The sequence below is a fragment of the Schistocerca gregaria genome, chromosome 3, assembly GCF_023897955.1.
Source record: "Schistocerca gregaria isolate iqSchGreg1 chromosome 3, iqSchGreg1.2, whole genome shotgun sequence".
In the NCBI taxonomy this organism is placed as follows: Eukaryota; Metazoa; Arthropoda; class Insecta; order Orthoptera; family Acrididae; genus Schistocerca; species Schistocerca gregaria.
Window position 1 is genome coordinate 554,625,007 of NC_064922.1, and position 12,957 is coordinate 554,637,963.

General features: G+C 42.2%; 1 protein-coding gene across 1 annotated transcript in view; it reads left to right on the top strand.

The window, feature by feature from the left end:
- Positions 1-12,957, top strand: part of LOC126354146 (low-density lipoprotein receptor-related protein 4) — a 765,275-nt gene that overhangs the window by 512,937 nt on the left and 239,381 nt on the right. Inside the window, exon 9 of the mRNA XM_050003556.1 lies at positions 10,750-10,900. Coding sequence (XP_049859513.1) covers positions 10,750-10,900 — 151 coding nt within the window. The remainder of the gene's footprint in view (positions 1-10,749; positions 10,901-12,957) is intronic.

Consider the following 12,957-nt stretch of genomic DNA (forward strand, 5'->3'; position numbering starts at 1 on the left):
AGTGACCACGTAACGAATACGTCAGAAAAAGCAATAGTGACGGCTTTTTAATAAAATGCACTCCATGGACGATAATAAAGTGAGAGAAGGTGCTTTCACATTATTGCGAAAAAGCGATTTGGAAGAAACTTGTTAATGTATTCGACGGCAATGAGATATAGTGGCTCGTTTTGCGTATAAAATAGTGTATTCTTACGCTGCACACAAACAAGGACTATTTGTTAAAACATACCTGTGAGACTGACAAAGTGTTATAATTACTTTTTTAATTACTAAGAGAAACATAAAGGTTCTTGAAGTTGCTGGATTTGAAAATAGCTGCCAAAAAAATTCATGAGTCATGTCAGAAAATGTGTGTGGAAATGGATTTCTCGAGACGGCGTAGTAGCTTATTGACGTGGGGCCAAGTAAGGTGCAGTGAATGTCAAGGGGGAATTTAACGGAAACCGCTGACCATATGCATGAAGCTGTTTCTAAGGAGGTGAAAAATTTCATATTAATAGCAGGAGTAATAGTAGTCGATCTATGGTGTGTTTCATATCGCAAAATGAACTACATGGCAGTGACTTTACATTACATTAGCAATGAAGGAGCGAAAGTTGTTACTGTGCACCAGAGATTTCAAGCATGAGATTAAACGAAATAAAAAAGCTGGTGAAAATATTGCACATAAACTTTCAGAGATATTAAGGTTGTTCGAGTTATTCAGCAATGGGAAGAGCGTCATGTTTGTTGCAGACACAGGTCCAAACATTGTAACAGCAGTTCGTCAATATACGAGGATGAGGCTCTCCTGCTCACCGCATATCCTCAATATTGTGCTAGAGCACACGACTCTAGGAGGTATCAATGATAAGAAGAAAAGATATACATTAGTTAACAAGTTCTTGCCGAGCTGTATATATAAGATCTGGTCTTTAGAACTGCTTGCAGAAGTCGTTGATAAGAGATGAGGGCGCACAAGAGGACAGTAAACTAGACATGTTCAAGTCAATTACCTTGCAGTTGATATTTTTACAATTCCGAACAAGAATATTTCACTTCAAAAGTAGATTTGTTAAATATTATGCATCCAAATAATGACGACTGTCAAGTACATACCTAAACTTTCAAAATGAAGGAGACTACAGTAAGACATCGATTATCCGAACGTCCGTCAGCCGAATATTACTCATTTGCTCGTGCCACGCTCCATCCCCCGCTATGAACTAGCGCCCCCCCCCCCCCCTTTCCCGCCCTCCACGAATGCCGGGTATACTAACAGTTTGCGCTCTGTTATAAACACTGTCAACTATTCCGCGTAAAGTAAACTTGTGACACAATACGCCTAACCGTAAGCATGTTGTCCTGTCAGAGATAAATATGAGATTAATAAAAGGCTAGATGGTGATGATGATGATGTTTGGTTTGTGGGGCGCTCAACTGCGCGGTTATCAGCGCCCGTACAAATTCCTAACATTTGCTCAGTCCAATTTCACCACTTTCATGAATGATGATGAAATGATGAGGACAACACAAACACACAGTCATCACGAGGCAGGTGAAAATCCCTGACCCCGCCGGGAAGCGAACCCGGAAAAGGTTAGAGGAAGGTGAATCTGCAACCATGCTACCTAATAAGTACAAGATTGGTAAGAAGACAATTAAAAATAAAAGACGAGCATCATAAACTTTATACCTAATCTTGGTACTATTGATGGATCCACAAGTCGTAAAAGTATGAAGCTCGCCACAAGCACGGATCGACATGATGCTGTTTGCAAGTGATTTATACGCGAAAGGTCTCAAGGAGAACCTATCTCTGGTTACATTCTATGTGACAAAGCAATTCATTTTAATGAAAATCTTGGAGGATTCAAATTTTAAGGCAGTGACATCCTGGTTAAACTGCTTTAAGTGACGACGTGAGCTTCAAATGCAAGAAGAAATCTGTCTGCCAATTCTTCAGCAGCTTATTCTTTCAAAATCAGACTAAGAGCTGTAATGAGGGAAGAAGATTATGCTCATGAAAACGTTTACAGTGATAACGACCGACTCAATTGAAAAAGTTTGACAAGAAAACTTCTTGCTTCACGTCGTGAATTAGCAGCACCTGGTCCTAAAATAAACAAGGTCGCACTACTGCTAATGGTACTGTTAGCGATCGGCAACGTATGCTCAGCATTAGTGAAAGTGAGAAAACCGCGTTGTTTCAAAAATGTTAATATGCCTGCAATGTCAGTTGTTTACACCTCACGAAAGAGCACCTGGATGGACTGTACGATTTTCACGGTATTGTTTATGGACGGTTTTGTACTCTCTTTAAAGGTTCAACAGTTATGAATTGCAAAGGGAGAAAACATCAACCCTCCTTGACACAGCACCACCATGTCCATCATGTGATAACTTGAACGAAAAGGATGAGTTCATAAATGTGGTGTTTTTTCCACCTAAGGTAACCTCCTTACTACATCCCATGAATCAATGCGTTATAAGACTTTCAGATGGTATTATGGAAAAGAATTGTTACGTAAGAAAGAGAAGAGGAGGGAGAAGAAAGTCTGTTAAGCAGTCGTAAATGTATTTATTTTAAACATGCCTCCTACACGATCGGAGCAGCATGGCATTTACAACAAAACAGAATTAGAAAAAAAAAGCCTGGAATAAAATTTTGGGTATGGCTGAAAGTTCGCAGAAGTAAAAGAACTCAATTGCCATGAATGTCATGAGGAAGATGTTCAAGAATGGTTGAGTGTCGACGATGCAGATCCAGGACACCAAACTATGCGGGATAGCCAAATTGTAAACCTCATTACAGATAAAGTTGACATCTCTAGCATCTCATCAACTAGTGGTCCATAAAATGAAGATGAAAATATGACAGCTGTTTCTGAAGCATTTACATGTTTAAATACTGCTTTCCTATGGTTTTGAAACTCAAGGCGAAAGCGAGCAATACCAGATTCCTGTCCTGAAAAATATGTGTGACTTACAAGGGGAGGCTGCGACTCTGCGATCACGGATGTACTTCAAACTTTGAACATCTTTAGTAGGCCATTAAAACAACGTAAAGTGCAAGTAATAAGGTGCAAAACTCTGGCAATTTCGAAATAAGTTTTAATCATCTATTGTGTAACTGAGGCATCTGTGCGTAAGTGCCGTATGTTACAGTTCATAGTGGTCCAGTGGTACCGGCACGGTATCTCAGCGTATTCGGACGGAGGGCTGCTTGCCCTGTGTAGTAAAATAACTGGGTAAAGGAATGAACGATCAACTTGAGCGGAAGCCATGTGACGTCCGCCCACACCAAACTCAGTGAACAAGACCGAACATAACAATGAGGAAAAACAAAAAGATAATTAGCGTCCGAACATTGTAAGACGAACGTATATGAGGTGACGATTCGACTCCCACTGAAACTTTAATTTTTGTAGTACAAATGTAAATTCTGTGCTCTTAAAAATATTTGCACCTACACTATTTGTTCTTGCTACATTAGCAAACGTCTTACCGTTACGCAGGTTAACTGCCAAATGGGACCAGCTTCCGTGTCTGCAGCTCGAAGCGTCGAGGTGCAAAGTAGTTCCGGATACCTTGCCAGATTGCATTTATAAGGGATATCCCAAATCACGACAGGCATTCATTTTCAGGAAAACTACTTACTTGTCGGTATTTATAAATATGTTTGTTCTAATAATTAAAAATAGGAAGTAGTCAAATAACATGAAATTCACTAAAACTTCATGCAAAAATACGTGATTTTTTTTATTACTTTACCTCTCAAATGTGATATGAATTAAATAATACGACCAGTTATGAAAAAATATGGATTGAAGATTAAGTCGGTGCGAGAGTCGAATTGTCGCTTCATACACATTCGTCTTAGGAGGCTCGAGCACTTACCACTTGACCACCATGAATTCTAACGTCCAGCCCCTACCCACAGATACATCAGTTACATGACAGACGCCTAAAACATCTCTTGCTAATTTCTCGGAATTGGCAGAATATTGCAGCTTACTGCTTACCCATCATGTTGTTTTAATGGCCCACTAAAGGTGTACAAAGTTTGAAGCAAATCTATAGTCCCAACGTCGTGGCTTCCTCTTGTTAGCTGCTCCTAAGTGGGTAGGCTTGCTTAGACAGACCAAAATTAAGAATCGTTTTAAACATTAATTCTGTACATATATAATGTATATGCGTATAGATTTTTTGTTTACTTAGTTGTACTGCATACATTTTTATTACAAGTGCCATTATAATAATAAAAGAGATTCACATTATTATAAATATACATAATTTTTCTGGAAATTTGAGAAATAGAAGTATACAGATCGAGTATCCAAGTAAATAGAACTTCCGAACACCCATGTTCCCAAATTATTTCGGATAATCGACGATTGTAATATTATTCTGGAACAGGCTGATCCTAGAGCACTGTTGTTTTCTGTGAACAATCAAGTGGGCAGGCAGACTGCAGAACGATACCGCTAGCTGTGAGCAATCAGAAGTACAGGGTGGGTCAAAAAGAATCATCCAGTTTTAATAAATTATAACTATTATGTTATTTGAGATATGTGCGTGGACAATGTACTGTTGGAAAGAGAAAACTCTCGAGTTTTACATGATTCCCGCTAGGTAGCAGTATCTGGAAGTGCGGGAATTTTTAAATCAAAGGATTACTGAAGAATGGACAGGTCGCACTGGATCCAATGATTTAGACTTACATTACTGGCCTCCAAAGTGACCGGACAATACTGCATGTGATTATTTCTTATGGGGGTTTATAAAAAAAAACTATTTATGTGCCTCCGTTACCAGCAACAATGAATGAACTGAGACATCGTATAACAGCAGTTGTGGAAGCTGTAACTCAAGACGTTATCGCTGCGGTGTGCGACCAATTTGAATACCGCATTGACATATGCCGTGCATCTCAAGGGGGCACATTGAATACCAATGGAAAAGTATGAAAAAACTTTTCGAGTTTCCCGTTAATCAAAAAAAATGTTCATTGTGTATGTTTATTAGTTTCAGAAATATAGACGTGCCAATTCTTTTTGCTGCACCCTGTATAGTGGAGCCCAGCGACCTGTCCGTCACGCCGCACGTGACCGCCGACCTCATATTCTTAGCGCCCCCACGAGTTGTCTGAACCATTGCTGTGGCCACTCCGGAGATTACTGCTCTCCTGCTCCCTGACACACACTCCTCGTTACTTGGTCTCCGCATCAATAGGGGACCGCGCCGTCTCGATAAACCCATTTCCACAAGCAGCTTGCAAAGCGTCGTGCAAGACCCAAGCCATAATTCGTATGTACAACTTCAATGGATAACACGACTGATTTATTGCCCTAGCTGTGGATCCTAAAATGGAATATTGCAAAGAAATGTTTTTTGAGTGACGGAAGGTATTAACAGAAACAATCTTTGCATTAACACAGTAATTTATTCATTTAAAAACGCAATGAATCCGATCGGATAATGAAAGAATATGAAATGTTTTAGCAACTTGAAAGTTGCGAGCTCTATCTTCTTATCTCGTGTTTTCTACTGAAAATCTCGTGCTTGTACTCTTGTTAACTTTACTATTACAGAGATCGCCAAAATTTTATTTTTTTTATTGGTCCTGTGCACAACAAATAACTTACTTGGTCATTCTGCTGCCACTGCTTGATCTGCTGCATTCCATTATTTAACAAAAACATAAAAAACCTATTATTCATGCTGAGTGCAATGCATGTTCTGTATGGCGGTTCCTGCTGTTGCTGCTTACTACAACTACATATAATTCAAGAGAAAGGGTTTGGTCAAATCTAAACTCGATAAATAATAACCCAAACAAAAAACTATATTCTGAAAGCGATTCTTTCTCATTCAATTATCAAAACGCTAGAAGCTCTTTGAACAATCGCTTCATTTGTAAATCTGCCTCCAGTGGCATTAAAGTAATATTAAAAATTAATCAAACTCTTGAGACAGACTGAAATACTTGTCAATTGAATACATAGTGAAACAATTCCCTGACAATTACAAAAGAAATCAATGACAAAAATCAATACTTAACCTAACAATGGTTTCCCCTTAAGAATTGAACTCCTATCATTATCAAAATTACCGTCTTCTCCTACGCACATACACAAATCCTTTTCTTTAAATTAATAAGCGCGCTGCAACTTATAAAAAATATCAACTAAATACCAAATCCTGAGTCGCTGCTGGCGAACACGGCAGTACGGTGGCTCGGCGACGACCTCTCGCCCAGCAAAAGTGCTCACCATAGCAGGTGGGCTCCTACACTGGCTTCAAAACTGCCACTAGTTAATCCGTGCGCTGCGAAGCGTGACAACAATATCTTAGATTCCAGAGCTTGTGTATGCGCGCTGTAGCCAACCTTTAAATCCTAAGAGAATATTGCCCACTCTCAAACTCTTTATGTGAACTCTAACTAATCGATTTAATGGTTTTCAGCTTTACTTGAATCAGAAAGAACAACGCGCCTCTGACGCAACCTACGCTCCGAACATTATTCTCGAATTTTTAACCCAAACAGAAAAACTGACTGCTGTCGTAGTTGTACTGAGAAACTCAAACATCCTGAGGCAGGTGATCGCAGCTGAAGTATCCACAAACTTAGGAGTGATCAAAGGCATTTTTAAGAAACTCGGTTATAATGACTTTGGATAAATACCCACACAACTACATACAAAAGAAATGTTCCTCCTATAACGTTGTCTGTGATGTGCCTACAAGACGAACACTAGTTTCGTAGCAGGCGGCAATGTGACGGCTAAAGTGCTCCGTCGCTGACCGCGTCTGCCGGCTTGGAGCGCCGAGGCGAAACTGTTGATACTGGCAACTTGTAGTGCTGGAACTGAACTGCTGATGCGGCTGGACGGAACTGCTGGTACTCTCGATTCGCGGTCTAAGATGTAACTGACTTAGCACAGTCCGGCGGTGGACTAAATAGTCGGGCGTGGATGGATATCCGCTTGGTGCTGCTAGGGCACATGACCTGGCATATCAAAATAGTGCCTTGCAGACAGCACTTTCTTCTGCGACAGCCACGGTGACTGTCGGCGAAGTTGGCGCCCTCAGGCGCTGTAGAGACCTCGTGTAATAAATACACTACTGGCCATTAAAATTGCTACACCACGAAGATGACATGCTACAGACGCGAAATTTTATCGACAGGAAGAAGATGCTGTGATATGCAAATGATTATCTTTTCAGAGCATTCACACAAGGTCGGTGCCAGTGGCGACACCTACAACGTGCTGACATGAGGAAAGTTTCCAACCGATTTCTCATACACAAACAGTTGACCGGCGTTGCCTGGTGAAACGTTGTTGTGATGCCTCGTGCAAGGAGGAGAAAAGCGTACCATCACGTTTCCGACTTTGATAAAGGTCGGATTGTAGCCTATCGCGATTGCGGTTTATCGTATCACGACATTGCTGCTCGCGTTGGTCGAGAAACTGTCAGCAGAATATGGAAACGGTGGGTTCAGGAGAGTAATACGGAACGCCGTGCTGGATCCCAACGGCTTCGTATCACTAGCAGTCGAGACGACAGGCATCTTATCCGCATGGCTGTAACGGATCGTGCAGCCACGTCTCGATCCCTGAGTCAACAGATGGAGCCGTTTGCAAGACAACAACCATCTGCACGAACAGTTCGACGACGTTTGCAGCAGCATGGACTATCAGCTCGGAGGCCATGGCTGCGGTTACCCTTGACGCTGCATCACAGACAGGAGCGCCTGCGATGGTGTACTCAACGACGAACCTGGGTACACGAATGGCAAAACGTCATTTTTTCGGATGAATCCAGGTTCTGTTTACAGCATCAAGATGGCCGCATCCGTGTTTGGCGACACCGCGCTGAACGCACATTGGAAGCGTGTATTCGTCCTCGCCATACTGGCGTATCACCCCGCATGATGGTATGAGGTGCCCTGGTTACACGTCTCGGCCACCTCTTGTTCGCACTGACGCCCTTTGAACAGTGGACGTTACGTTTCAGATGTGTTACGACCCGTGGCTCTACCCTTCATTCGATCCCTGCGAAACTCTACATTTCAGCAGGATAATGCACGACCGCATGTTGCAGGTCCTGTACGGGCCTTTCTGGATACAGAAAATGTTGGTCTGCTGCCCTGGCCAGCACATTCTCCAGATCTCTCTCCAATTGAAAACGTCTGGTCAATGGTGGCCGAGCAACTGGCTCGTCACAATACGCTCGTGTCCGCTGCTCGTTGTCTTGCGGTAGCGTTCTTGCTTCCCGCGCACGGGGACCCAGGTTCGATTCCCGGCGGGGTCAGGGATTTTCTCTGCCTCGAGTTGACTGGGTGTTGTGTGTCTTTCATCATCATTTCATCCTCATTCACTCGCATGTCGCCGTAGTGGCGTTAAAGAACTTGTGGAGCGGCGGCCGAACCACCCCGCGAGGGGTCTCCCGGCCACCAGCCGTTACGGCACCTTCCATGACCACCAACGGCGTACGTGGGCCCGACATAGTGCCACCCCAAAACAGCAGGAAACCTCCACCTTGCTGCACTCGCTGGACGATGTGTCTAAGGCGTTCAGCCTGACCGGGTTGCCTCCAAACACGTCTCGGACGATTGTCTGGTTGAAAACATATGCGATACTCATCAGTGAAGAGAAAGTTATGTCAATCCTGAGCGGTCCATTGAGGCGTGTTGTTGTTGTACCGTGCTGCATGGTGTCCTGGTTGCAAATACGGACCTCGCCATTGACGTCGGGAGAGAAGTTGCTCATCATGCGGCCTACTGCGTTTGAGTCATAACACGACGTCCTGTGGTATTATTCAACATGGTGGCGTTTCTGTCAGAGTTCCTCCGAGCCATAAACCATAGGTAGCGGTTATCCACTGCAGTGTTAGCCCTTGGGCAGCCTGAGCGAGGCATGTCATCGATAGTTCCTGTCTCCTCCATGTCTGAACAACATCGCTTTGGTTCACTTCGAGACGCTTGGACACTTCCCTTGCTGAAAGCCCTTCCTGGCACAAAGTAACAACGTACATGCGATCGAACCACAGTATTGACCGTCTAGGCGTGGTTGAACTACAGACAACACGAGCCATGTACCTCCTTCCTGGTAGAACATCTGTAACTGCTCGACTGTCGGACCCCCTCCGTCTAATAGACGCTGCCCATGCATTGTTGTTTACATCTTTGGGAGGGTTTAGTGACATCTTTGAACAGTCAAAGGGACTGTGTCTATAATACAATATCCACAGTCAACGTCTATCTTCAGGAGTTCTGGGAAATGGGGTGATACAATACGTTTTTCGATGTGTGGATATACTGCGTTTGTGTCTGTTTGCTTACAGATGGTGCGTGACTACATCGCCTTTTGCGTCCAATTCGCGGTTTATTAATGCGTGTGACCTCATATCGTACTGGTGGAAGTGAATGGCGCTGTCGGTCTCAATCTAAGTAACAAGGTTTGCTGCTAATATTCGTATCTAGAGGGTTTTTTAATTTTTCTTGCAACCCTCCATGACTCGGTCACTACACTCCTTAGAAAACTGATTCAAGAAAAATGCATTTTCCCAGGCTGCGGACGTGATTTTGGTGAAGACTGATGCAGTGTGATAAATGCAAAGAATGGTAGCATGATGACAGTGCGTAATATGAGGGTGTAAATGCGACCACTTCTAAAGAATTTCATGTGCGAACTCTCGCTCAACTGAATGTCCGCTCGTGTCCGTCTGTGCTTGTTAGGTTACGATACTTAAGTACAGTAACATATTAAGTAGGTATTCGCATTTCTCCTTAACTGTGTATTCTCACCCGATGCTTCTTTATACAGCTCGTATAACTTCATAATAGTCATATAATCAACATTATCAATTACTTCTGGTAGGAAGTTCGTCGGTGGAGTAGAAAGAGCTTACTACCAATAAATCGTTCAGGTTGCTCGTGGACATACGTGTTCCAGAATAACAGACACATTTTTTGTCCAAAGTAAGCGCATTCGAATCATTTTTATAGATTCGATACAATATTACAGTGCCTGTGTTGTTCATAAATACGATGCAATATTATATGCATGTGTTATGAAACACATTAAATGTATTCGCAGTTGCTAATAAGGACAATCATTATCTGTAGAATGGAATGGCGATAATGAAAATATCTGGTGGAGAGGGACTCGAACCTATCCGACGACGCCTCACAGCCAGACGCAAAGGTCCAAACCATCAACCATGCAATCACGAATACATTTCATGTAGTTCATAACGGCTGTAGTCGCCGCAGTGCTTATTCCTTCGGGCATGCTGCATGTCCTGAAAAACGCAGGCTCTGCAATATCATATTTATCCACCGACACCGGGCAAGCGACTTTCAGTTACAATGTTTCCCGTTTTCGGGAATATACATAATGAATGTACGAGTGCAGGTTGTGGACAAATGGTTGACGACGTATGGAAATTTGAGTCTGCCGATGAGTTGTGCTTGGTAAGATAATCGTTCACGATATGCGGGAAATCCGTGTTCGGGTACATATTTTCACTGTCGTCATTCCGTTATACAGCTGAGGTTGTCCGTAATCGCTACTGCAAATACATTTCATGTATTAAGCAGATTATTCTTACTGCTAGTCGATCTGTGTCCGAGCTGTTGGTTACTTTCACTAAAAGCATTACGTTTCTAAAACGTACACAGGGTCTTTTAATTCTATGTGAAAAATTGGAAATACCTATTGCTGTTTGATTAACATAGAACATGTAACTGGTTTGTAGGTGCAACAGTGGCAAATGCATCCCAGACCGCTGGCAGTGCGACGACGAAAAGGACTGTGAGGGAGGAGAAGATGAAGAGTCCTGTGCTGAGAAGAAACCACGCACTTGCGCCCCTGATGAATTCTCCTGCAGTTCTGGAAACTGTATTTTGGTGAGTCATTACTTTGAAACCAGGCAATTATGTGTAGCACAGTAGTATTGTCCTGATATTCATAAACAGTCTTTATAGGAAAGCTTGGAATGTTAGTCTCTCGTTTTGCAAATTTGCTCGTGTCATTGCTTTGAAAACGTGTCTTAAGATATCTCCCTGAATAAGTAATATTTTGTAAAAGCTTCTTTCATCGATGTTTGCTACCGTGCGTAAGTCTGGTTGTTGGATACCTACCTTCTGAACGACTTCTTTTCTACACACATCAACAACACATCACACATCAACTGACACGTTCTAGGCCTGACACGTTCCACATCATTACGAAGTGTCGTATTCATGATCTATGGAACAAGTATTAATCTAATCTCTAATCTAATCTATCTAATCTAATCTAATCCATGCAGATCTCTTATTTTGAAGGGATGCAGTGAAAGAGTCCTGTACTGCACCTTTGTCATAAGTCTGTGAAAGGAGATGATACAGAATTTCATCAACATTGAATGGACGTATGCCGCACTTTCTGAAATCTGGTATTAGATTCCTTGTTGACTTTTTGTGTAGTGTATTCATTAGCCTTCTTAACAGAAATGGAAAATGCTATTTCTGCAAGACAGTGTCTTTGAAGGCTTGCTCGCTGCTTTTCCACTCTGTAAGGATTTGTCTCCACACTGCTTTCATGAGCCCAAAGATAGAAACTCTCAAAGGCTATATAATGTGGGTACTGTTCACTGGCAGACAGATGAATGGAATCTATCACCTTAGAGCTCTGAACATAGGTTGTCAAATGTGAGAACAAACTATCACAGATTACTACCTTCTTTCCTTCCAGTTTTATCAATTTTGGTACAAATAACTTTGTGAAATACTCACTAACTGTGTTACTGCCAAACCATTGGTTAGGACTATCACATCTTTAAGTTCAACATGCGAATGTCAACATATTCTATGAGAACATGCTTATTGACAGCAGCTCTACTTCTTTTAATGTTGGCTGCAAACTTCAGGGTGCCATTTGGGGAAATCTGCGAGCCATTCATGGCCTGAACAACTGCCTGTGCATCAAGAAAGTTTATATCCCTGTCTGTCGAGGAGTGACCTTACAATCATTCGGAGTCCCACTGGAGTCACAGGAAACCCAAATTCACTCAGATGCAAAACACATTACAAATGGTGCTTCTTCTCCATTAATAAAAACTTATGGAAACCCTGACTGTGAATTAATTGTTTCCTTTAATTTCTATTTATTAATTAGGGTTCCTCTTGTGATATTAAAACTTGATTCAGGTATCTTCTGTGACATCATCTTTCTTCTCATGACTTGTAGGCATTTCTCCAGACCTTCTAGAGTGTAATCACAGTATCGCCTTGTTCCAATAACTCTCTTTGTGCTTTCATGGCATTTTCACCGATCTGAAAAAGATTGGAAACATTGTTCACTGGCAGGAGTACACTATGGTGGATAAGAGCACCTGTATGATAGTTTGTAGGGAGGCCTTCACTTAGGGTATGGAGTATTTTTATTGTTTTGGAATAGGAATGACGACTTGTAAGTAGCCATAAACAAGTTCCAGTTCTGCCCTGTCAAAAACCTGTATAATACTGATTTTTAAATCATTTTCTCAATGAAAATCACCTAACTACATTATATCCCCCCCCCCCCCCCCTGAGAGCTGGTGGCGAGGAGGCGGGTTGTGGGGCTCCCTTTGCCCCCAAGTATGGGCACCCTTGGCCAGTGGTAAACTCAGTCTTTAATATTCATAGATATGTAAGAAATGCACCCTGGGGAGACTTTGCTCCACTTTTTTGTCTTGCAAAGTTTCTCTAAAATAAGTAATTTCACAACCTTCCAAGTAAGTCAACAATGACATGAACGATACTCCATTAAATGAAAAACAATGATACTTTTCAGGACCTAGACATTCTGAGTAATGAAAGTTATGGTGACTGATTTTCACAGTGAACAGTTAACCCCGTGGGACAGGTGGGGAGGTGGGGGCAAGAGATTCTTCCAGTTTTAGTTTTTGTACTCTTAAGCACATCTTTACTCAGATGCTCGA